The 25,729-nt window shown below is 48.4% G+C and overlaps 1 protein-coding gene across 1 annotated transcript in view; it reads left to right on the top strand.

Moving 5' to 3' along the window:
• Nucleotides 1–25,346, top strand: part of PDCD11 (programmed cell death 11) — a 38,250-nt gene extending 12,904 nt beyond the window's left edge. The window contains exons 13-36 of the mRNA XM_040992172.1: nt 890–1,141; nt 1,682–1,816; nt 2,607–2,801; nt 3,605–3,775; nt 4,402–4,621; nt 6,080–6,229; nt 6,656–6,771; nt 7,848–8,389; nt 9,849–9,911; nt 13,211–13,319; nt 14,897–14,986; nt 15,153–15,255; nt 15,627–15,804; nt 17,295–17,351; nt 17,971–18,093; nt 18,844–18,966; nt 19,947–20,241; nt 20,373–20,489; nt 21,646–21,792; nt 22,034–22,278; nt 22,875–23,043; nt 23,403–23,556; nt 23,943–24,108; nt 25,002–25,346. Coding sequence (XP_040848106.1) covers nt 890–1,141; nt 1,682–1,816; nt 2,607–2,801; nt 3,605–3,775; nt 4,402–4,621; nt 6,080–6,229; nt 6,656–6,771; nt 7,848–8,389; nt 9,849–9,911; nt 13,211–13,319; nt 14,897–14,986; nt 15,153–15,255; nt 15,627–15,804; nt 17,295–17,351; nt 17,971–18,093; nt 18,844–18,966; nt 19,947–20,241; nt 20,373–20,489; nt 21,646–21,792; nt 22,034–22,278; nt 22,875–23,043; nt 23,403–23,556; nt 23,943–24,108; nt 25,002–25,173 — 4,092 coding nt within the window. The 3' untranslated portion in view covers nt 25,174–25,346. The remainder of the gene's footprint in view (nt 1–889; nt 1,142–1,681; nt 1,817–2,606; nt 2,802–3,604; nt 3,776–4,401; nt 4,622–6,079; nt 6,230–6,655; nt 6,772–7,847; nt 8,390–9,848; nt 9,912–13,210; nt 13,320–14,896; nt 14,987–15,152; nt 15,256–15,626; nt 15,805–17,294; nt 17,352–17,970; nt 18,094–18,843; nt 18,967–19,946; nt 20,242–20,372; nt 20,490–21,645; nt 21,793–22,033; nt 22,279–22,874; nt 23,044–23,402; nt 23,557–23,942; nt 24,109–25,001) is intronic.
• The last annotated feature ends 383 nt before the right edge of the window (nt 25,347–25,729 follow it).

Below are 25,729 nucleotides of genomic sequence, written 5' to 3'. Positions count from 1 at the left end.
GAAATTAAATCTCCGTGGAACGCGAAGTCTCTTTCCCAGAGACATAGCAGAAGCAATTTTTAAATTTAGCTCCATGTGAAATGATGCCATCTGCATTTCTGCTTGAGGTAGAACTTGAACTAGAAAAGATGAGGATAGATCTGGATTGTAAAGGAAGAGTAAGAGTTTAGAAGGCAAAGCTAGGTGCGGTAGCCTAGTGGTTGAAGTCATTGCCTTACACGTGCTGAGATCCCATATGGGTGCTGGTTCTAGTCCCAGCAGCCTCGCTTTCCAAAGTAAATCTTTAAGGAAAAAAAAAGTATAGGAGGCAGCAGGGATGGCTCAAGTTGTTGGTCCTTGATCCCTGCTATCCATAAGGATGATTTGGATTAAATTTCCTGACCCGGCCTGGAAGTACTGTGAAATAATGCATCTTTCTTTTTAAATGTTTATGTGTATATGTATGGTTTATTCTGCAAATAGTTTTGATGGCTGGGCCACTCTGACAGCCAGGAGTCAGGAGTTTCTTCCAGTTTGCCCTTGTGGGTGCAGAGACAGAAGTGGAGCAGCTAGGACTTGAACTGACATCCATATGGAATGCTGGCATCACAAATGGAGATTTAACCTGTTGCACCACAGTGCCAGCCATATTAATGAGTCTTGCAACATGGCTGGTAGGGAGTAGTTTGCATTCTTATAATAGAAACAGGTATGTTTGAAATGGAGATTAATGTACCATGGATTGTCATGCAGCAGGTAGCAGGGAGGATCTGCAGCTGAGATTACTAGAGGAAAAGAGAGAGCAGGTTCGTGGGGAATGACTCATGACTTCTGGGCTCAGGGGATATGGGGTCTAGTTCATACCTGCTAATGATAGGTAACTTGATGCCTGTCACTATCTTTCTTGTAGGTTTTACTTTGTGATCCTGAAGCCAAGAAGCTGATAATGACCCTCAAGAAAACCTTGGTTGAATCTAAGCTCCCTGCCATTACCTGCTATAACGATGCCAAGCCTGGCCTACAGACACACGGCGTCATCACCAGGGTCAAGGACTATGGCTGCCTTGTCAAGTTCTACAACGATGTGCAGGGATTGGTGCCCAAGCATGAGCTCAGTGCCGAGTATATCCCAGACCCAGAGAACATATTTTACAGCGGCCAGGTAGCATTCCCTGGCCAGGACAGGCCTGCCCACTATGGTGACCCCAGGAACATAGATTTGAAAGGGGAGCAGGAAGAGGGCTGCTTTTGAGAAACTGAGAAAGAGTGAAGTGGATCTGAGCACCCTAAAGGGATAGGGTGAGAATAGAACAGAACCCTCACAGGCTCGACAAAAGCCAGTGAATAGATTGCCCTGCAGCTCATAATCTGCAAGTAATCTTCATCCATAGTGAGTAGGGTCCCTCATGTCAGAAATGGTTCTGAGGCCACTGACACCCCAGGAACTTATGGGTCTGTCTAGGATAAGTGATGGTTTTAAAAATGTTGGGTTTCTACCAAAAATCTTGCTCATGTTTTCCTTATGCCCAGAAGACTGGCTGGCAGGGATTCTGTGTAGGTCTTGCTACATTCCTTCTTTCCACTGCCTTCTGCTCTGTCTTGGTGGCTCTCCCAAAGTCTCCATAGGGGTAGTAGATGGTACTATGTAGCAAGCTTACAAAGCCTGTTGGGAAGCCTAGCCAGACCTCTGGTTTCTCACCAGGTGGTGAAGGTGGTGGTGTTGAACTGTGAGCCATCCAAAGAGAGGATGCTTCTATCCTTCAAGCTGTTGAGCAACACAGAACAGAAGAAAGAACACATGAGACAGAAGAAAGGACAAAGCATCAACGTGGGGCAGGTACCTGGGACTTTTTCAGACAAGTTTTGTTTTTTAATGATTTTTTTTTAGTCTTTACTTTTATTGGAAAGGAAGATTTATGAAGAGAAAGATGTTTCATCTGCTGGTTCACTCCCCAGATGTCCACAATGGCTGGAGCTGAACCATTCCAAAGTCAGAAGCTTCTGGTCTCCCATGTGGGTGCAGGATCCCAAGGCTTTGGGCTGTCCTCTATTGCTTTACCAGGCCACAAGCAGGGAGCTGGATGGGAAGTGGGACAGATGGCGCATGAGCTGGCACCCATATGCGATCCCAGTGATTAGCTAATTGAGCCATCGAGCTGAGCCCAGGGACAAGTTATTTTTATCTGACAGTGGCAGAAAAGGTGTGTACCTTACACATGGGGTTCTGAGCCCATGGAAGAGAGCTTAGAAATCGCTGAGAATGACTCTCGAGTCCCAGGGGAGTTCAGAGGAAACTGGCCTTGAAAAGGGAGGTTGTGTGTGGTGTGGCTTTTCAGTGGACTACATCTTTCCTTTCTAGGCCCTAGGTCCCACCTTTTATTCTCTTTGCTGTGGAACTCGGTGGAATCTTCAGGGAGGAGTGGCAGGATTCCATAAATGAGTTCTGCTGTGTGTGTACAGCAGCACTTTCTAGGTTATCAAAGTGGGATGGGTTTGCAAGAAAGCTACTTTTTCATTCTCAGTAATCCTTGGTTCCAGAATTTGAAGCCTTAGTGTGCCGCTGCCTGTGCAGGCAGGCTGCTCTCTGCTCAGAATATGGGCTGTTTTCTCTTTCTCTTCCCTGGTAGTTGGTGGATGTGAAGGTTTTAGAGAAGACCAAAGATGGATTGGAGGTGGCTGTCCTGCCCCACAATATCCCTGCTTTTCTTCCAACGGCTCACCTGTCAGACCATGTCGCCAATGGCCCACTGCTGCATCACTGGCTCCAAGCAGGTGACATCCTCCATGGCGTCCTTTGTCTGAGTCAGAGCGAGAAGCACATTGTATCCTTGACTGGTATCAGTAGGTTGGGGGAGGAGGGAGAGCCATAAGCCCTTGGTGGAAGGAAGCCTGGAAAAAAATCAATGGTTTCACCCCAGAAATACCTGTGTAAGACTAAACCAGTGCCCAGGCCTACACTATGGAAAGGAAATGTCCAAACTGAAGTGCACCTAGCGGATGGCTGTGGATAGAGTGAAGTCAGAAAGCTCAGCCCAAGCAGGGCAGCTTGCCAGGCCCGGTGGGTAGTTCCAGTGGCATAGCTGCCCACTGGGGCATTTTGTACTTGCTCCTTGGGCTAGAACAATCGGTAAAGTATTGCTATGCTCCTTTCTGCTTTTTTTCCCCTTCCCTCTGCTTTGGGAACTGGAATTAAATATTCTCCTTGGTCTCTGGGTCTATTTTCTCATGGAAAGTAAAATACAAGTTTAGAGGGATAATGGGTAGAGGAGATAAAGCTGGATTCCTACGGGGCATAATGATGTGGGAACAGTGGCTTGTCTACCTGCCAGACCATAGAGTGGAGCCTTTTCCTTTACAATTCCTCCTCCAAGGTGTAAAAGTTTGCACCATAGTCCCCAGGCCTGCTGGAACAGGTGACAGAGTCATAGGCCTTGGTGTCAACTCCAGTGGATTGGGTAGTACTTAGGAACTTGAATGTCTCAAAGGCACCAGCTGGTGCTGGTGCTGATGTTACTGGTCTTTAAGAGCTTCACTCTCATAGCAGAAGATAGAGTAGAGAACATAGATGGGAGAAATAGCTGTTACATTTACGCTTTCAGATTATTCCTTGACAACGTGCCACTAGCTTCTTTGTAGGAAGCCAGCCTTAGTGTCCACAGTGGAAGGTGGTCAGGATCCCAAGAACTTCTCAGAAATCCATCCTGGAATGCTGCTCATTGGTTTTGTGAAGAGCATCAAGGACTATGGCGTATTCGTCCAGTTCCCCTCGGGTCTCAGTGGACTGGCCCCTAAAGCTGTAAGTTTTGCTCCATCCACAAGGATCTTCAAGGAGGTGCTGGGGGCCAGCTATGGAACCCGTGGGAAGGAGCAGGATATTTAAGTCCTTGAGCACTTTAGGGACACTACTTGAGGTTGTGGATACAGAGGCACTTGGCAGAGGGCCAGGTTTGTGGAGCTGAGACCCAGGCTGTACTGTGCTTACCCAGCTGTGCAGCCGACTGGAGAAAGGAGTACCTGTCCTATTTCATGCTGCAGCACTGGGGCAGGGAGTGGGGTGGAGGGCCGGGGGGAACACGCTTGGAGACTTTATAAGGATGACTGAATGTGAGTTTTCAAAACAGGAAGAAAGAAAAGGGCCTGGAGAAATGCCCACTAAGGGACAGAGGCTTGGGGTTGGGTGGTAGAGACAGGTTCAGCCTTGGTCCTTCTGGCTTGCCAGTAAGGCACCTTCTGTTGATGTTCTTTGGCCCTAGGATCCTGTTCTGTGTTTTTAAAGAGGGGACCAGGCTGTGCTCACAGAGGACGAGGGCTGCTTCTAGACTGTTTGTCCCACCTACACACCCCTTTCTGGGTGTCATCTTTAGATTGTCTTCATGAAGAATTATTTTCCTTTTTTCATGTGCTGCCCATTCTTCCTTTCAGATCATGAGTGACAAATTTGTGACTACCCCAAGTGACCACTTTGTGGAAGGGCAGACAGTTGTCGCCAAGGTGACCAATGTGGATGAGGAGAAGCAGCGGATGCTGCTGTCCCTGCGGCTGTCAGACTGCATGCTGGGTGACGTGGCCAGCACCAGCCTGCTGCTCCTGAGCCAGTGCCTGGAGGAGCTGCAGGGCGTCCGCAGCCTCATGAGCAACCAAGGTAGGCATCTCGGTGTCCACAGGAGAAAGCCAGGGTGAGGAGTATATTTTGTAAGTTATGTGTGTTACAATGACTTGATGGGCTTCCCAGGATTAAAAAATTGATACATTTTTTCTTTTAATAATTTATATACATATATATATCTCTGAAAGAGTTACACACAGAAAGAAAGAGATGAAGAGAGAGATCTATCCACTGGCTTACTGCCCTAATGGCCACAACAACTGGGCTAAACTAAGCCAAAGCCAGGAGCCTGGAGCTTCTTCCAGGTCTCCTGCCTGAGGGTACAAGCCCAAGCACTTGTGCCATCTTCCACAACTTGCTAGGCACATTAGCAGGGAGTTGGATAGGAAGTGGAGCAGCAGGGTCTTAAACTGATTTCCATATGGGATACCAGCACCATAGACGGCAACTTTATGTGCTGTGCCATAGCACTGACCTCAGTATGCTTTTTTTTTTTTTTTTTAATGGAAGTATGACCTATAGAAAGTGCATAAATCGGTCCCGGCTTGGTGGCGCAGTGGTTAAGGTCCTTGCCTTGCACGCCCAGGATCCCATATGGGCGCCGGTTCTAATCGCGGAGGCCCGCTTCCCATCCAGCTCCCTGCTTGTGGCCCAGGAAAGCAGTTGAGGACGGCCCAAAGCTTTGGGACCCTGTACCCGCGTGGGAGACCCGGAAGAGGCTCCTGGCTTCAGATCGGCATAGCATCGGCCATTGCACTCACTTGGGGAGTGAATCATTGGACAGAAGATCTTCCTCTCTGTCTCTCCTCTCTGTATATCTACCTTTCCAATAAAAATAAAATAAATCTTTTTTTTTTAAAAAAAAAAAAAGAAAGTGCTTAAATCATTAATTATTCAGCCCAGTAAGTGCTTACCAACTGAATACCTCTGTTTATCATCAAAGTTAGAATAAAGATCACTACAGACATCCCAGAATTCCCTCTTGTCCCCTGCCAGTCTAAAGAATTGCTGCTAGTACTGTGGTCTCGGGTTTGCTTTTGTAAAAATTGATTTCCTTCATTTTTCACTTCTGCATTCAGTATGTATGTATGATGAACTGGAGCACAGGTCCGTTAAGATTCACGAGAGACATTACTGTCCCCTCTTGGACTTTACATCATTGTGAAGACTGTTGAAGCTCTCATGGAATTTGAGAGCACAAGGGGCTTAAGAGGACAGAACAAAAATTCAGAAACTCAACGACAGCCAGTGTTCCTGGTATCTGTTGACTGTTTTCATGTACTGTGACCAGATAGGATTAGCAAGGACCATTGAAGGAATCTGCCTGTGATAAAGGTTTCCATGGAGATTTTAGTGAACAAGCTTACATTCTCGGTGGGTCTAGTGCTTCATGGCCTTCCATAGTGCTTAGGTCCACAGGGTACACATCCAGAGGGCAAAAGCAGTGAGAGTATGGTTTCATCCTCCCAACCCCACTTTCTTGGTTTCTGGCAGACTCTGTGTTGATCCAGACACTGGCCAAGATGACCCCAGGGATGATCCTTGACCTAGCAGTGCAGGAGGTGCTGGAAGATGGCTCTGTGCTGTTCAGTGAGGGCCCAGTGCCTGGCCTGGTCCTGAGAGCCAGCAAGTACCATCGAGCCGGTGAGTGCATCCCTCTTGTCCCTCTTGTGGTTAGTGGGAGAGACTCTTTGCCTGTTGCTTCCTCTCCTGGACACAGAATTCCCAAATTGTCATACACAGGCTAGATGAGTTGATTTCAGAAATTTTTGGTATGCCTAACTTGTGTGAATGTAATTCAAAACAATTGGCTGAGCACTAAAGAAAAGTTCTAGTGTGACTTCTTTAATTGTGATTATAGGTTAAGTCTAGATTTTGATGTATCTGGTTGCATAAGTTAAGATTCACCTAAACTTGAATGATGCTAGATGGCTCTTTGGTTCTCCTAGCTGTGCCCCGTGTGGACCCAGGGCCACATTCTCTTTTCTCTTTTTTGAGTCTTGGGGCACCAGAATGGTGCCGCCTTCTCAACGGCTTCCAGGAGGGTGATCATGCTGTTTGTGACTACAGGGCAGGAGGTGAAGTCTGGACAGAAAAAGAAGGTTGTTGTCTTAAATGTCGATATGTTAAAGCTGGAGGTGCATGTTTCCCTTTTCCAGAACTTGGTGGAGAGGAAAGCTAAAAAGGTGAGTGTGCCTTCTGTTCCTGTGGTTTCACAATCACACACGCTTCCAGCACCATCCTGTGTGCTCAGGGCTGCAGCTCAGTGTTCACAGGGAGGTGCCTGGATTTTCCCGACATCTCATGCTCGTGTGGTTAGCAATGCCAACTTTCACTCTGATTCAGGTGATAAGCTGTGTGGTCGTCCCACCTGGAGAACCCTAACTGGCAACATGAGTGAATGAAACAGTGTGTGAGGTTAAGGTATAGCAGGGACTAGACCCTGACAGCCTGGTCAAGAAACTAAAGCATCCGCTTTAGTCTACCTGAACTACCTGAAGCTAGCATTGTTATGGCTGTCATTCTTAGGAGTGGGCAGAGTTTGTTTAAAGTGTTGGAATCTATCTTGCTTTAAAAATATGAGCAAGCAAAGTATGTCTGGTTAGCTCTGATTCTAAGACAACACATCAGTCCACACCCTTTCCTGTCTTTCTTCCTGTATACTTCTGTGTGTAAAGTGTCTTCCTCTGGGTGGTGAATATACTCGACCATTGTCTAAGGTGCTTAGCACCTAGTAGCAGGGTCTAGTCCAGGAAATTTAAGTCATAGCCTGTAGTTGGGTAATGTCGGCCTCTCGGTTTTCCAGCAGGGCCATAAGCCATTTTGTGTCTAAGTGAAATGTAGATATCTAGGAGCATGAACGCCGTTTGGATATTAGGGAGATTAGGTCCAGTCTTGGTTGTGCATGTCTTTAATGAACAGTTGAAAGAGCAAGGTGGATGGAGCTACAGGACTCAGGATCAAGAGCCAAGGTGTCTTTACACTGGGTAGCCACTAGAGGTCGCCTGGTTGTGTGTCAGGATCACCCTGGGATAGAGCCTGGGACTCTGAATTCAAAACATAACCACAGCAGGGGATTCTGTGGAGGCACTGTGGGTTTAGCATTCGGAAGAAAGCTCAGCTTAGGGGGTGAAAACAGTTCTGTTACAGCTCACGCTAGCCTAGGGACTAGGCTTCTAAGCATTCCCTCAGCCCTGCCCAGCTGGGTGGGGCCAGTGCTTCAGGAACAAACCAGAGAGTTGGGTTTCTTTCTCTCTTGCAGCTGAAGAGAGGCAGCGAGCACCAGGCGATTGTGGAGCACCTGGAGGAGTCATTTGCCATAGCTTCCTTGGTAGGCACTGGCCACCTGGCTGCCTTCTCCCTGTCATCTCACCTCAATGACACTTTCCACTTCGATTCAGAGAAACTGCAGGTGGGGCAGGGTGTCTCATTAACACTCAAGACCACGGAGCCGGGAGTGACTGGCTTTCTTCTGGCTGTGGAGGGCCCAGCTGCTAAGCGGACCATGAGACAGAGCCGGAAGGACTCTGAGATGGTTGATGAGGATGAGGAAGTGGATCCAGCACTCACCGTGGGGTCTCTGAAAAAGCATACCCTGTCCATTGGGGACAAGGTCACCGGAACTGTCAAGGCTGTAAAGCCTACCCACGTGGTTGTGACTCTGGAGGATGGCATCATTGGCTGTATCCATGCTTCCCACATTCTGGATGATGTACCAGTGGGCACCTCTCCGACTACCACGCTGAAAGTTGGGAAGACAGTCACAGCTCGAGTGATTGGTGGGCGAGACGTGAAGACGTTCAAGTATGGAGGCTTTGGAGGGGTGGCCTGCCTTTGAGGGGTGATGGTTATAATTGTGGAAGAAGAAAAGGGTGTGTAGGCAGGTTCCAGAAAGTTGCATATAATAGAGATTCTCTGATTAGCAAAAGGCGCTTGCCAAAGAATTCTTTTTTATGGTTAAAAACGTGTGCACTTGTGTAAGATATATGAAATACAATGTAGTATTTCAGAGCATGAGTTTAGGGTCACACCTGGCTTAGAATTTCGTATTGAGTGTGACTGCCTAAAATTACATAACCCTGAACTTTATTCTCCTAATTTGTGAAGTGAGAGCACCAGCTACCTTGTAGGATCTTTGGGAAGACTGAAAGAACATTTAGTGGGTTTTTTTTGCCTGGCTAATAATGACTGCTCACAATACATCAGTTGTTATCATAATTCACCCTCTACTGTAGACCTTAATTATAATCATTCTGGGGGCGGACATTTAGCCTGGCAATTAAGATATCAGATTCCTGTGTTCCATATCTTGAGTGCTTAGTGTTTGAATTTGATTCTCAACTCTGGCTTCTTACTCCTCATTCCTGCTGATGTAGACCCCGGGAGGCAGCAGTGATGGCTCAAGTAGTTGGATCCCTGCCTCCCGCATGGGAGACCTGGACTGGATTTTTAGCTGCTGGCTTCCAACTTAGCTGAGAACCATTTGGAGGCATTTGGGACATGAACCAGTGTGTAAGAGCAGCTGGCTCTCATGTACTCTCGCTTTCACCCTTTCTCTCAGTGTCTTTTTTAAATTAAATTATAATCATCCAATTTAAATCTAGTTAACACCGTACACTGTTATAGCACAAGTTCTTACTAGAACAATAAAAACTTTCAAAGTCTAACCAGTAATTGCATATTAATAGCAGTAATAGTCACTTATCTCCTCAACCCTAGTCTTCTCATTTTTCTTTAAGGATGCATTTATTTACTTGGAAGGTACAGAGACAGACACCCAGAGAGATCTCCAATCTGTTGGTTTACTCCTCAGATGTCCACAACAGCCTGCCTGAGCCAGGTTGAAGCCAGGCACCAAGAGCTCCATTCATGTCTCTATGTGGCAGGGACTCAAGCACATGGGCTGTCTTCTGTTGCATTAGCAGGAAACTGGACTTAAAGTAGAAAAGCTGGGACGCAAACCAGTGCTTCAGTGTGTTATGTAGGAATTTTAAGAGATTAAGGAATAGCTTAATTTGCTGCACCACTTTGCTCCATTTTCCTCATTTATTGCAAAATGAAAGAGTTAGTATAAATAGTATATTAAAATATTTTTCAGAGTCTGGTATGACGATTCTGAAAGATTGGGGCAATGGGTGGGGGTAATTCTGTTATCACAGACAAGACACATTTTGCATCAATGATGATGTGATGGAGAAATGGGTGGCTTTATGACTGTGTTACTGAAGAAAGAAAAGTGACTTAACTTAACTTGTTTCTACAGGTTTCTCCCAATAAGTCATCCCAGGTTTATCCGAACAATCCCGGAATTGAGTGTTCGGCCAAGGTAAGTGGTATCTGGTAACATGGTCTTTTCTTAATATATAATTAAAATTTTATTTTATTTTAAAAGTAGTTTACATAGTTGAGAAGGATACACATCCATGTGGGTCCAAATCAGGGTGTGGAGGAAGTTGGGTAGGACAAATGCTTTTTTCTTTTTCTGGTAGCATGGTTTAATGGAGACAACACTGGGTATTGGTGTTGGGTACTGATTCTGCTAGATATTAGTATTTATTTCATCTCTTTCTGTTTGGATCACTTTAATTGTCAAGCATGGATATTTGACTGTCCTAGAGTTCATTGAAAGAGATTTATATGAGGTAAACTATGAACTGTGTCAAAGGTTGAAGAATCAGTTTTTTTTTTTTTTTAAGATTTATTTTTATTATTTTCTTATTGGAAAGGCGGATATACAGAGAGGAGAGACAGAGAGGAAGATCTTCCGTCCGATGATTCACTCCCCAAGTGAGCACAACGGCTGGTGCTATGCCGATCTGAAGCCAGGAGCCTCTTCCGGGTCTCCCACGCGGGTGCAGGTTCCCAAAGCTTTGGGCTGTCCTCAACTGCTTTCCCGGGCCACAGGCAGGGAGCTGGAAGGGAAGCGGGGCTGCCGGGATTAGAACCGGCGCCCATATGGGATCCCGGGCGTGCAAGGTGAGGACTTAACCACTTGCACCACCGCGCCGGGCCCGAAGAATCAGTTTTAAGACTGATTATAGTTCTCTTTGTCAACATCTAACCTTAAAAAAAAAAATCACTGCTCTCAAATGAGTTTTCTCTAACTCAGTATGGATAGGTAGCTGAGAATACGTGTTCCCTCAGTGTGACTACTGTCTGGTGACTGAGCTGAGCTGGATTTGGAGGCCATGCTGAGTGGACTCCCAGAACAGAGTGCTCCATGAAGTTCTGGGGGAGGAAAGCTAGTAAGTCACTCCACGCAGTAGGAGATCCGGTCTAGGCTTACTTTTGCAGAGCTTCCTAACCGTTTTGATTCATAGACCTGTCTGCTTCTGCTTCGTCCATGAAAGAACCCATCTCAGTTAGATCTGGCAGTGAGCAAAGCCGGATGAACATGACCATGAGAAAGGCTCTGGCAGGGTCATCCTTGGGATCCTTCTAGGTGGTAGGTCTTGCGGTGTGGGTGTGTTATGGAAGGATCGCCACAGGAATTTCCTGAGGGGAGGGCTTGTCAGCATCCTGAAAGCGTCAGGTGGCAGTCTGGCACTTCTGGAAAGGCTTGTGACTTTTAAAAAAAATATTCTTTAATTTTTTTTAATCATTATTTTCCATGATACAGACTGTTTCTCAAGATATGCTTTGTTTGAAAGGCAGAGTGCCAGAGAAAGGGGAGAAGCAGAGAAAGAAGGAGCTCTCCTATTCTGATTCACTCCCCAGATGGCCATGCAACCAGGGCTGGCCTCAGGCAAAAGCCAAGTCCTTTATACTGGTACCCCATGTGGATGGCCGGAGTCCAAGTTCTGGCACCGTCTTGCATTACTTTCCCAGTTGCATTGGTAGGACCTGGATTGGAAGTAGGACCTGGATTGGAAGCAGAGCAATTAGAACTCAAACTAGTATTCTCATATGGGATGATAGTGTTGGAAGCGGCAGCTTAACCAACTGCACTGCAACACCACCTCTGTTTTGTAGATTTTGAGTGTGTCCCTCTCCAGATTTTATTGTAAAAGTGGGCGGTATCATTTTAGTGGTTTTAGTCTATGGTATCTTTGAGATGTAATGTCTTGTTTTGGTTAAACTGTTAATGAAGTTCAAGGAAGAGTAGTTGGTTCAGATTGAGAGTAGATACCTTACCTGCATGAATGCTGCAAAGGAGGTTACTGTGGACTCTGTGAACAGACACATTTCGGTCCTAAAGCTTGACCTGGATTAACTGCTGTGGTTGGTCTACCCCTAACACTTGAAAGACTGTGGTAGGAGCTTGTGTGAATGCACCAAGCCAGGACAGGAGTGAATTTACTGAGGAGGTAGTTACCATGACAAACAGGTGGACAGATTCCATGACATCTTCTTTCTTATCCATGCACCTGTGTGGTAGTGTTACTTGTTTTAATTTCAATACCCTTAAGAAACATAGTATAGGGCCTGGTTCAGTAGCCTAATGGCTAAAGTCCTCACCTTGAACATGCCAGGATCCCATATGGGCGCCAGTTCTAATCCTGGCAGCCCTGCTTCCCATCCAGCTCCCTGCTTGTGGCCTGGGAAAGCAGTCGAGGATGGCCCAATGCCTTGGGATCCTGCACCCACGTGGAGACCCAGAAGAGCTCCTGGCTCCTGGTCTTGGCCAGCCACAAATGTAGCAGGCATTTGGGGATTGAGTCAGTAGATGAAGATATGCATCTATCCACCTCTCCTGACATTCAAATAAAATTAAATTTTTAGAAGAAATTGAAACAAAAGATTATTTTGACTGATGTATAGTTCTTTTTTTTCATAATCTGCATTTTCCGTGAAGTTTTGAAGATCCCTTTATACATATTCTAAAATATTTGGAGTTGTGTGAAACTTCCCTTTTATGAATTATATCACAGTCACCAGCTTTGAATGTTCCTTTGTGTACACGTGTGAGGATTTCTTAGATTTCTTGTGGGGTTACAGTCATGCTAGTGTAGGAAGGTTCCCATTTTCTACATTCATCAGCCCTTGCTATTGTATTTGCAGTTTTCCTAGAATTACTTATACCATTTTATTGATCTGTTTTAGGAATGAATTTGAATTCATAAATAAGAGTAATACCAGTTCTGTCATTTGCTTTGAAGTAATTATCATCTGAGAACTTTCACATTCATGTCCCTTGCTGTTTTTCTGAGAACATAAAGAGATTCAAGAAAATTGTGATGGCAGGATTAGCAGAGGGAACAGAGCCCTGGATTTTTCAGCCAGAAGTTCTGATCTCAACTTTTGGTTTAGAAGCATAAAATGGATTTACTAGTATCTTACCCTGCTTGTTTCATAGGAGGTTGTTGTCAGATTCAGTGAGTTTATTTGTGAAAGTAGTTCTGCAATAGTTAAAACTTGAAAAAGTAAGGGAATTTTGTTTATCAATATTGTTATATGCTGCCTACATCATTACATCTTGTTCATACCATGTGAGTTAAATGGAAAGAAGAGAGCCTTGTGGTCAGTACTGCGAACATCTCCTTAGAAGAGAAGCAGGACCGTGCAGTGGGGGATGGGAGGGAGAGTTTTCTACTGTCATGGCTTGGCCACCTGAGGGAGGCTGTTTCAAGCTTAGATGCCTTATCCAGAGATCCATTTACCTCTTCCTTGCTTTTCTGCCAACAGTGAGCTGGCAAAGGATGGCCACACTGCTCTTGACACTTACTCTGATAGTCCTGTGGAGAAAATCAAAGAGTACCAGGCTGGGCAAACTGTGACTTGCTTCTTAAAGAAGGTGAGTAGTTGCTGCCCTGCAAGGTAATGCCATCCTTCTTTCAGAAAAAAGGGGCTGAAACTGGAGGCAAAGGCCATTCGAGCCGTGTCTGTGCCTGTGCTGGACTTGTGAGTGACAGCTCATGACGTCAGCTTCTGGAGAACTTCTTAATCTGTTCGGGAAGCTAGGCCATGGCTTATGAACCGGTTAGCAGTAGCTCATCATTCTGCTTATTTAAAGGTCAGCTATAAGATGGAAAGAAAAATAGATCACAGGAAAAGATTTAAAATAAATGTTGTACTAGACTTTAAGGCTTCTTGCCTTCTGTGAAATTCAGCTGTAGTGCAAGGCCAATTGAAGTTGAGTATCGGCTGATGTGTCCCTAAGTAGAAGGTAGTTGTAAAGAAGAGATCAGTGTAACCTGTATCTCCTGGAAAATGTCAGAGAAGAGGCTGACTCTTCATTGTTGCCAGATGCCTCTTGCATATGCTTGCTCGTATTGGCTACCTGACATTCACAAACCCGCGATGCTAGGGGGATGGTGGATCAGGTACTTCCTGATCTGACTTCACATGTCTTGCACACTAGTCCCTCTGCGAACCTCACCTGTCCTTGCCCCTCCAGTCTTCGTTCATGCTGCTTTCTATTCCTGGCTTGGCCGCCCCCCTTGGAGGTTCAGATCACCCTTCCTGACTGCCCAGTCTCCTCTGTACTCAGCAGGGTATTGGCCGTTCTACTGTTGCCTGCTGCTCTGGTTATTTGCATACTATTTGCAAACTACTTGGCAGTTGTTGATCTTCTTGGCTTGACCTGGCTTTTATTTGTCCTTGTGTCTGGTGATTGCTTGATGACGGTTTTGTTGAATTGACTTGAAAATTGGGGTAAAATTGCAGTGTAGCAGGTTAAGCCACCACCTGTGGAACTGGGATCCCATGTGAACACCCCAATGTGAGTAGCTGCTTCAACTCCCCACTGCTTTGCCTGGGAAAACAACAGAATATGGCCCATGTGAGAGGCCTGGATAGTCTAGGCTTCTGTCTTCAGCCTGGCCCAGCCCTGGCCGTTGTGACTATTTGGGGGTGGCCTAGAAAATGAAAGATTAACACACTCTCTCTCCCTCTCCCTCTCTCTCTCTCTTTCTCTCTGAACTTTTCCCCTTCTCTCTACCTTCTGTTATTTTGCCTTTCAAATAAATTAACTTTTAAAAAAATGGGATGCGTTGTGAGGGCAGGACACTGTAAATAGTGATGAGTTGCAATCTAAACTGACTTACAGTTGGACCCTGAGGTGTTTAGTGATCTCTGGGCATGGCTGAGCTTGGAGTTGGGAAGAGAGGTCGGGGACTGGTCCCTGAGCTTGAGGACGTCTCACAGGTCTTCTCAGCCTCCTCCACAGCTGAGACGTGAGGAGGGATTGTGTTCTGCCTGGATGAGTGAGTGAGACCTGTGAGGAGTGAAGGTTGGGCAGCTGCAGTGGTGGGGGAGGGACACGGTTTTCCTGTCCCTTGGGAAAGCGATTTTAGGAGAGACTGTTTCAGTGGATGGAAAGAAGAGATACTTATATCTGCCCTATCCTATCTCCCCTGTTGCCCTGCACAGTACAACATGGTTAAGAAATGGCTTGAAGTGGAGATTGCACCAGACATCCGGGGAAGAATCCCCTTATTGCTCACCTCTCTCAGCTTCAAGGTCAGTGTGGTGCCCTGGACTCAGCTCCCTGTCTGCATGTATGTGCTCACAGTGGACACGGTGAACCCCAGACTTGCTAAAAGATGGGCTGTAGGAGATGTTTGTTTGTCTTTGACAAATGATGAACTTTCCTTCAAACATCATAGGATTATTTTTGTCCTTGCAGGTTCTGAAACGTCCAGACAAGAAGTTCCAGGTCGGCCAAGCCCTGAAGGCCACCGTAGTTGGTCCAGATTCCTCCAAGGCCTTCTTGTGCCTCTCACTCATAGGTATGGGGCTGAAACGTGCCTGGCCTGGGAAGGGATCTTGCAGTCTTGCCCCAGTGGAAGTATGCCTTCAGTAGGGGATCCTCAGCCCAGTGCTGCCTTCTAGAAAGTTTGCTTTCTGGCTGGTGGTATTCTGCAACTGTCCAGGTCTCTTATTTATACTTGGTTTTCTCAAATTCCTCAGAAAAGATTGTCACCACTTGGCCCTGTAATTCTTAACTACATGGTGTGGTGAGCTTGGTCTTTATGATTAGTCTAGCTTACTCAGTCTGGCCACCCCAAGACTGGGCAGCCTCCGCATTCCCCAGCACGTAGTGGATTTCAACTTCTTTGCTCATTTCTTTTTTCCTGAATCACATTCGTTCTCCCACCAGGTCCTCACAAGCTTGAGGAAGGAACAGTGGCCATGGGCCGAGTGGTGAAGGTGACTCCCAACAAGGGCCTGATTGTCTCCTTCCCCTTTGGGAAGAAGGGAAGAGTCAGTATATTTCATGTGAGTGACTCCTACTCTGAGACACCCCTACAGGACTTCACACCCCGCAAGGTGGTCAGGTGAGCTCTTCCTCTTGTTACCTGTTTATTCTTTAATGCGTGATTTTGTACCAGAAAAAAACAGGCATGGAAAGTGTAGGACAGGTGTTTGTCTTTTTTAATTGGTCTCTCATTTTCATTTTTATTTTTGAGAGGTAAAGAAATGGAGACATTACATGTCTATTGGTTCACTCCCCAAATTCCCTCAGTGGCCCCCAGGAGCTGGCAACTCAATCCACATCTCCCGTGTGGTTGGCAGAGATTGTTACTTGAGCCATTACCCTGTCACCCAGGGTTTGCATTAGCAGAAAGCAAGAGTGAAGAGCTAGAGCCAGGTATTAAACCTAGGATAGTCCAAAACCTTGGGATCCTGCACCTGCGTGGGGCGACCCCAGGGAAGCTCCAGATTGGCCCAGCTCTGGCCATCGCAGCCATAAATCTGCCTTTTCAATCGAAAATAAATAAATCCTTAAAAGTCTCTTCTACCTCTCAGGTTCTATACTTTCTAATGATGACTTTGGATTACTAATTGCCATCTTAGATTCAGTAAGTTTGAGGACCAAAGAGCAGCCCCCACTTCCCTTGCTTCCTCTGCTTGAAATTTGCTCTGCTCCAACCTCACTGGTCCTCCTCTGCTATGTTCATGGCCATACCTGCCTCATCGCATGGCCATGGACCTGAGAGCAGGCTCTGACAGGACTAAGCAGGGTCTGCTCTTGTTAGTTGATCACAGATGCTCCTTGACCTCCTCCTAATGAACTCATTTTAGTCGAGAATGCATTTAATCCATGCAGCTTTTACTGGACGTCGTAACTTAGCAACAGCATATTAGAAATTATTAGTTATTTGGCCTCATAACTATACTGCTGGCTAGGAGAAAGAGAATGCTATAGCACATGTCACTAGCCCAGACAAGTTTAAATTCAAAGCAAGGTTTCTACTGAATTTGTATGACTTTCACAACATTGTTAGTGAAACCATCATAAGCTGGGGACTGTGTGTTCACACCATATGACTATGAGCTTGCCAGGTAGGCTTGAAGATTCATTTCTATTTATTTGAAATGTGCAGTAAGAGAAAGACAGAGATCTTCCACCAGCTAATTCATTCAAAGGGCGTCAAGACCAAAGCTAGCAGCCAGGAATTCCATCCTGGTGTCTCATGAGGCTTACAGGGGTCCAAGCACTTAGGCTGTTCATTTGCTGCTTTCCCAGGTACATGAACAGGGAGCTGGATTGCAAACAGAGCATAATGCATCCCAGCACTCTAATATAGGAGTCTGATGTCACAGGTGGCCAGTTTAACCCACCGCCAGCCCCAGGGTAGCATTGCTGTTACCTGCCAGATGAGTTGAATGGGTGACAGTTGATCTGGAGTCCTTAGCAGGTTTCCACAGAATGAGGAACCAGTCAGGTGTCGGGTATCTTGGCTGTGCAGAGAGGGAGCTGGGCCCCTTGCAGTCCCCAGAGATGCTGACATTTGAGTCTTTCCTTCTCTTGCTGTCATTCTAGATGTTACATCCTGTCTGCTGAAAAGCCGGTACTGGCTTTATCACTGCGATTGTCCAGGTGGGTTTCTTTTGTTTTATTTTGTTTTTTCTTTATTGTCCAGGTGCGTTTCTGTGTCACTAGGACAAGATGATGGTGAGAGCTAAGGGAAGGTCATCTGTAGCCAACGCAGAATTTTGTCTTACTGTCTTTATATCACTTTATAATCTCAGCCACTTAAACCTTGAACCACTTTGGTCCAAAAATGTTGGGGACATTCAGATTGTTAAAACTCTGTGCTCAGTTCTTTTTTGGCCAGGAAAGGGTTAAGAAGTCTCAATTTGGGTGTCCTAAATTGCCAGGTGTAGGAGTATAATTTAGCCACAGGGCTGCATAGACGCAGGCAAGTCATGGAGATTGACGTGAGGTCAGCTTGCTCAGTGAGTAGACCTGGTGTTTTTAATTGAGAGTGTAGGTTTGACCTCCCTCTGAACTGGTCATTCACTCCCTGGTCTGCATAGCCAGTTCAAACACAGGAAGTCAGGAGACAGAAACGCTGGGCTCTGTGGTTTATGCCCTACTGATAGAGCAAGGGTTGTAGTCTTCCATGCAAAGTGTTATCATTGCAGGCATATCAGATGTGAGGGTGGGAAGGAAAAGAGGTTACAGCTGTATGTATGTGACCCCTTTATTCCTTTAGAACAAACCCAGAGACAAAAAGCAAAATAGAAGATCCAGAGATTGGCTCCATCCAGGACATTAAAGAAGGGCAGCTCCTGAGGGGCTACGTGAGGTCGGTCCAGCCCAGTGGCGTGTTCCTGGGGTGAGTGAAGCAGGCCTCTGAGCCTTTCTTTGTTCCTGCCTTGGGTCAGCTGCTATGACGACGGCATGAATGAAGGAGGAGTAAAGAGTCTCTGCAAGTTTTAAACATTTTTTCATACTTCAAGAGGCTTGCTTTCCTCCCTGCCCTCATCTTTCTCTTCTTCCTAGGCTTAGAGTTCACTCCAAGCCCCCAGCGTAGATGGATCAGTCACTCAGGCTGTCCTGTTCCCTCCCAGGGTCTATGTTCACAGGAAGCAGGAGCCCCATATCAAATTCAGGTGCTCTGATATGGGACTTGGGCTTCTGAATTGATGTTTTACTTACAAGGCCAAATGCCCACCCCTGAGTCGTTTCTTATTTGGTGTTTTGGCAATAAAGAATGTGGTATGCCCATTTCCATTCTGAATAAACTCAGCTTTTGTGATGTAGTGCCAGGTCACAATTTACAAAGCTTCTGTGACAATATCATGTTTGCAGTCACCAGATGTAATAGCCTTCTTTGCACCTGGGGTCTTGTTCTCTCCCTTCTAGCACTGGGTGAGTTCCATGCAGCGGTGCTGCCAGGCGGTGGGAACTGCCTCCCCAGTCCTGTCTGTCTTGGTGATGCTTCGCCATCATTTCTAGAAAGCAGAGCCTACTTTATCCTGCCAGGTGCCAGGACCGCTATCCATCATAGACGTGGTCACAGTCTGGATCCCCAGGCTGGGATTCTGCTGCTGACCACCCTGAGACTTCGTCTTTCTCCCTTCAGCCTGGGGCCCTCCGTTATGGGTTTTGCCGACTACCCTCATGTGTCCCAGTATGAACCATCTGAGAAAGACCTTTATGACAAATACCTCCCTGAAGGGAAGCTGCTCACTGCCAAGGTCCTGAGGTAGGTTCTCACTGCCCAACCCCAATTTGTGACACTGAGCAAACTCCATTCTCTGGGAACTCTTCAAGGAGATTTCAAGGTAGACTTTAAGCACATGACTTAGGTCATATTCAGGTGAGCAGGAGGCCTTGGAAGCCTTCCGCTTTGTCCCTGCCTACAGGCAGTGCTTGTCTCTGCATAGGGCAGTGCCACTGAAGATGGAGCAGTGGCCATTGCAGCTGCCCCTATGTTTCTCTGCCACACATGTCAAAAGGTACACACTGTTCCTAAGAGTGCTGGGGCGAGACGCTTATGAGATGGCTTCAATTGGCTAAATCCCCATCTTACAAGTGCCAGGATTCTAATATGGGTGCCAGTTCATGTCTTGGCTATACCGTTTCCCATTTAGCTCCCTGCTTATGGCCTGGGAAAACAGCAGAGAATGGCCCCAAGCCTTGGGACCCTGCTCCAACGTGGGAGACCCAGAAGAGGCTCCTGGTTCCTTGCTTCAGATTGGCTCAGTCCACTGTTGTAGCCACTTAGAGAATGAACCAGCAGTTGGAAGCTCTTTCTGTTTCACCTTCTCTCTGTAAAACTGATTTGCCTTTCCAATAAAGTGCTAAGTGGGGTTCCCAAGGCATGTTGGTGATAGGGTAAGGGGTTTGAAACCTTCTGGTGATTGCAGAGAAAAGACCTCACTGCTTATGGTGCCTTGGAATAAAGAACAACAGACAGAGGACAGGGCCAGACTAAAGCCAGGAGCCAGGAACTCCATCTTGGTCTCCCACATGGGTGGTGGGAACCCAAGGACTTGAGCCGTGTCCTGCCTTCCTAGGAACCTTATCAGCAGGTTGAATTGATAAGAGGAGCATCCAAGACTCAAACCAACACTCTGATGTTGAATGTCAGTGTTGCAAGCAGTTGCTCAGCCTCTGATGCACAGCACCAGCCCCCTCTGCGCCTTCGTGATGCCTTGGCTCTGCACCCTTTCCCTGCTCTAGGCTGAACTACCAGCAGGACCTGGTTGAGCTGTCGTTCCTCCCAGGAGACACGGGGAAACCCGACATTTTCCCTGCCTCCCTGGAGCTGCCGCTGCTGAAGCAAGGGAAGAGGAGAAAAGCCGAGGAAAAATGCCAGAAAAGAGAAGGGAAGGAGCAGAAGAATCAGAAAACGAAACAGAAGAATTTACAGGGGCAGCAGGAGGCACCGCTTCCCAGCAAGGAGCCGGGAGAGCTCCCGCAGCCTCCGAGGAAGGGGCAGGGCAAGCGGGAACGCCACGAGTCGGGCAGCGAGCAGGTGCGTGCCCCAGGAGTTCTGTGGTTCACCACCCTGAGAAGGGAGCATTTGAGAAGCCAGCCTGGTGACAGCCTAACGTGCTTGTGCAAGCTCAGGCCACCAGAATGTGCCTTTGCCCTCTGTCATCTCAGGAACGAGGCAGCAAGAAGCCTAAGAAGGCCGGCCCGTCAGAGGAGAGTGACAGTGGTGTGGAAGTGTATTACCGGGAAGGAGAGGAGGAGCTGGAGGAGGCGGACGTGCTGCCTAAGGTGAGCTCCAGTGCAAAGTGCTCTGGGTGAGGGTTGACGCTGAGAGCAAGGCCGTCATGGGGCCTGTCCCGGCTTATCTCACATCAGCTGTGGAAAGGGGGATGGGAGGAGTATTGTTAGTTTGCTCAGTTATTTGTCTGCTCCTTAGGCTCCAGGCTGGAGATAACCAGAGTATGAATTGCAGATTAAATACAACTGAATGAAATGGGCAAGGTGGGCAGAGGAAGAGAAGACCAAACCAATTTTTTTTTTGTCATTTATTTTTATTGAAAAGGCGGATTTTTTTTTAGAGGAAAGACAGACAGAAAGAACTTCCATTTACTGGTTCGCTCAAGTGGCCGCTATCGTGGGACCTGAGCTGATCCGAAGCCTGGAGCTTCTTCCAGGTCTCCCACGTTGGTGCAGGGTCCCAGACTTTGGGCAGTCCTCCACTATTCCCAGGCCACAACCAGGGAGCTTTATGGGAAGTGGAACAGCTGGGACACAACCAATGCTTATATGGGATCCCAGCACTTAAAGGTGGAGGATTAGCCAGTTGAGCCATTAGCACTGAACCCCCAAGCCAATCTTAGCCTTCCTTCTGCTCCTCCACCTGCTCCTTGAAACAAAAGTGATCCTGCTTGAGCTGAGTGGACTGGTGTGGGAGGCTTCAGCCCATGCAGCAAGCTGCTGGTGTCTTACATGGATGTGTACATAGCTGATCAGTGGCACTTGGGACACCCACATCCCTTATCCTAGTGCCTGGCTTTATGTCCCCATTCTACTTCCTGGTCTGGCTTCCTGCAAATAACACGCACCCTGGAAAGCAGCAGGCAGTGGCTTAAGCCGTGGGATCCCTGCCACTCATGTGGAAAATGAAGATAGAGTCCCTGTCGCCTGGCTCTGATCTGCCCAAGCCCTGGCTGTTGCAGGAGTTTGGAGAATGAGCCAGCAGACAGAATTCTGTCACTCTGTCTTTAACATAAAAGTAAATTTAATGTATTACCTAGATGAATTTATTGACCAAAAAAACTGCATGTTGTTCCTATGAACTGTCCCCCCGTGAGCTGGTCCTCGCCTGTCCTGGGAGGAGAAAGGGTCTCTTCAGGGTGGGCAGGGCTGAGGATCAGGGTGCTGCCTGGGCCAGGTGCACTCCTCCAACTTCTGTGATCCCCAGAAGCCGACCAGGCCTGCAGAAGCGCCCCGGCTACAGCTGTCGTCAGGCTTTGCGTGGAATGTGGGGCTCGACTCTCTGACCCCGGCCTTGCCCCCTCAAAGAGACAGTTCTGACAGCGAAGAAGACGAGAAGCCGCGCCCCGCAACGGTACTGTCTGGTCCAGGGCCTTGTGCTGCCCTTTCTGCAGGGATCCCTGTGGTACTGGTCTCTGGTGCTCAGTCCTTGCCTTGCTCTCTCCCTGGGGTTGGTTGGGAGTTGGGGCTATGACCAGGCCCAGGCCAAGGAGGATTTACAGAGACCTTGGGCTGCCCTGCACCAGGCTTTCACGGCAGGCCTCGCCTGGCATTTGAGAAGCAGATTACTCATGTATTTCTCCCTTCCCTGGCAGAAAAAGAGCAAGAAGGAGAGGGAACTGGAGAAACAGAAGGCTGAGAAGGAGCTGTCGCGGATTGAAGAGGCGCTGATGGATCCTGGGCGGCAGCCAGAGTCGGCAGATGAGTTTGACCGCCTCGTGCTGAGCTCCCCCAACAGCTCCATCCTGTGGCTGCAGTACATGGCTTTCCACCTGCAGGCCACAGAGATCGAGAAGGCCCGCGCCGTTGCAGAGAGGGCCCTCAAAACCATCTCCTTCAGGTCTGAACAGCACCTCCCCTGCCTCCAGGGAGGGCAGGGGCCTGCCTATGGGAAGCACTTGTCCCTCAAGTTCTGAGCTTGCCAGGTGTGCCACAATGTCACTTCTTCCTAGACAAGCCAGCAGCCATCAGGGCTGTCAACAGTGGTCTGATGGTTCACAGATGCCTCTCATGGGAGTGGCTGTGTGGGAAACAGATTGGCTCGATTCTATTCTAAGCCCCCATTCCCTGAAGTAGCTAAGCTTGAAAGCTAAATAAGTAGCTAAGCTAAATAAGGCGCCCGGTTTGGGGCAGAAGTAGAGTGGAACAGTCGGCCCTGCGCATACCTTGCTGGAGACGGAGGGCACCTACTTCCCAGGTGCAGCAGAGGCCGCTTGCAGGCCGGTGTCCTGCTCTCAAGACAGAGGGAGACTCGGACCTACGATTGTGCTCCTTCCTGCCCAGGAGTGGAGTCTGAAGCCAAGGGAGCTTCACTTGGACGGTGTGGGGCAAGGGCCCCTGATGCCTCCCTCATGTGCTGCAGTGGGAACATAAGCCAGGGTTCCTCGGGCTGAGGCTATGGAGCTCACATGATGCCCCCAACCCCTCCATCTGCAGGGAGGAACAAGAGAAGCTGAACGTGTGGGTGGCACTGCTGAACCTGGAGAACATGTATGGCTCCCAGGAGTCCCTGGACAAGGTCTTTGAGCGGGCGCTGCAGTACAACGAGCCGCTCAAGGTCTTCCTCCACCTGGCTGACATCTACACCAAGTCGGAGAAATTCCAGGTAGGAACCTTGACGTCATGGCTGGTTCAACTTCAAAGTGAGAAAGTCATCTCCCCACCTCCACTTAGGACTGGAGGGACACTGAGGAAATGAAAAGCCAGTGGGCCCTGGGGTAGGTGCCACAGGCTGGTGGGAAGGTGACTTCCCAGCCCAAGGCCCCATCTCTTCTGCTCCCTCTCTCCCTGCTGTGTAGTCCAGGTCCTGCTGGGCACACTGAATTCACTGCTGTCTCCAGAACTTACTGGATGGTGATCTGACATCAGTGAAGCCCAGGCTGGCTTCTCACACATGTGGCTACCTGTCTCATTGTCCCCTCTCAGTTCCCTCCTCTCCTCAGCCTATGCTGGTTTTTCCCACAGGAAGCTACTGAGCTATACAACCGCATGCTGAAGCGTTTCCGGCAGGAGAAGGCTGTCTGGATCAAGTATGGTGCCTTCCTCTTGCGGAGGAGCCAGGCTGGGGCAAGCCACCGCGCGCTGCAGCGGGCCCTCGAGTGCTTGCCTTCCAAGGAGCGTGAGTGTAAACACCAGGGCCGTGAGCATCGGGTCTGGGTTAGAGAAACCCGTGGAGGTCCCAGCTGTCTGTTGATGTGCCCATGGACGGGACAAAACGGGCTGCATTTCACATGCCAAATTCCAGGAGGTGCAAGAATAGTATGGAATTAGCACTGATCCCGTTGTCCCAGGACCCTTTCCTTCTCTGGGCCACAGGTCTCTGCATGCCCATCCATGTATTTGATCCTAAACCCACTCCGCTGGCCTTTGGGGGTTTTGTCCCACTTGTCATAACCTGGTCTGGGACCCAAGAGCAGGAGGTCAGTCTCACCATACCCCTGCAGCACTTCTGCCATGGCGAGGGGGCCTGTCTCCTCCTGTGTCTGAGCTGTCCTCTCTCCACAGATGTGGATGTGATTGTCAAGTTTGCCCAGCTGGAGTTCCAGCTGGGGGACGCAGAGCGGGCCAAAGCCATGTTTGAGAACACACTGAGCACCTACCCCAAGCGTACGGACGTCTGGTCGGTCTACATCGACATGACCATCAAGCACAGCAGCCAGAAGGAAGTCCGGTAAGAGGGGTGAACAGACCAAGGCTGAATTCCCAGGATGGGCTGGAGGTCTTGGCCATGTTCACGTGTTCCAGACTCAGTCCTCTTAACTCAGTGTAGCAGAACAGCTCTCACTTAATACTCAGGTCCAGTGGCATTCACATCTCCAGGAAGCCTCAGGTGTCTGTGGATCCATTGCAGTGGCGAACCCAGCCTGGGAGTCGGGAGGCAATGGCTTTCCCTCATAATGAACCTTGTGCCTGCCTCTCACTGTAGAAAGCTTATATGGCCATAGTTTCACTTTTGCTCCCAGAAGCCCCACGTAGCAGGGAGAGTTAAATCACCAAGCACTTCAGTGACTTTTTTTTTGGAAGGTAGAATAATAGGGAGACAGACAAAGAATCTTCTACCTTCTGGTTCACTCCTCAAATGCCCACATCAACCAGGGCTAGACCAGATTAAAGCCTGGAGTTTCAACTCCATCTAAGTCTCCCACATGAGTAGTGGGGACCCAAGTACTCAAGCCACTATCCGCCACCTCTCAGGCACAGGAGCAGGGAGCTGGATCATACTAACTAGCACTCCACTTTGGTTGCTGATATTCTAAACCCCTACCTCACCTGCTGTGTCCCAATGCTTATCCTGCCCCAGTGAGTTGTAAGCTGAGCTTTTCTCGCTGACCCATACCCCAGCAGCCTGATCCTGATTCCAAGTGTGACTTTGGGTAGATGAGGGTGGTGGTGTCTCCCATCCCCGACCCTGGGACATCCTAGGAGCTCACTCTAGTGATGAGCACACAGTGGGAGAGCTGGCTGGTGAGGGAGGTGCTCCTGAGGTGGAGGGAATGTGGGAGAGCTGGCTGGAGCCCTGCTGCTGGGCCCACAAGGCGGTCACTGCCCTGCTCCTTCCCACAGGGACATCTTCGAGCGTGTCATTCATCTGAGCCTGGCCCCCAAGAGGATGAAATTCTTCTTCAAGCGCTACCTGGACTATGAGAAGCAACACGGCACAGAGAAGGATGTTCAAGCAGTTAAGGCCAAGGCCCTGGAATATGTGGAGGCCAGGAGCTCGGTGCTGGAGGACTAGCAGCAGGTGGCTCCACTGGACACAGACATGGGCAGCGTTGGGCCTGCCCAACCTGCCTCAAATGCCATGTACCAGCAGAGCTCTGCAGCTTGAGGACCTGGATTAATCGCTGCTTTTTCTGCAGCACCCTTGGCATCATCCTGTCAGGATGGAAAAGATTTGAAGTTTTTTAATTCCTCGGTGCTTGTTTTCCTTTAAGTACCACAGTGTGTGTCACCTTTCTCCTGAGGCTGCTCTGTTGCCTCAGGCAGCAGGCCCTTGGGCTCCCAGCAAAGTCCCATGTCCCTCATTCAAGGACGTTTCCTGGGGAGATTAAGGGGGGGGACACGACCTTGTGGTTGGGATTCCACTGGTAGGGCCCAGGTAGGGCCCAGGGAGCGGCCTTCCCCTTAGTCTTGGTCCTGGGCATTGCTTTGCTCAGCCAGTACCTTCTGCCCTCATGAGGCTGAGCTGGGACAAGAGAACAAAGGCAGAATGTGGACGGGAAGACCAGGGAATGAGGGCTTCTGATGAAAGTCTCAGATACCAGGCACCTAATAGTGTTTCATCTGGGCCC

Source organism: Ochotona curzoniae, unplaced genomic scaffold (genome assembly GCF_017591425.1).
Source record: "Ochotona curzoniae isolate NIBS_2020 unplaced genomic scaffold, NIBS_Ocur_1.0 contig_66, whole genome shotgun sequence".
NCBI lineage: Eukaryota > Metazoa > Chordata > Mammalia > Lagomorpha > Ochotonidae > Ochotona > Ochotona curzoniae.
The sequence above is the reverse complement of the archived record's forward strand: the minus strand, read 5'-3'. Positions and strand labels throughout refer to the sequence as shown.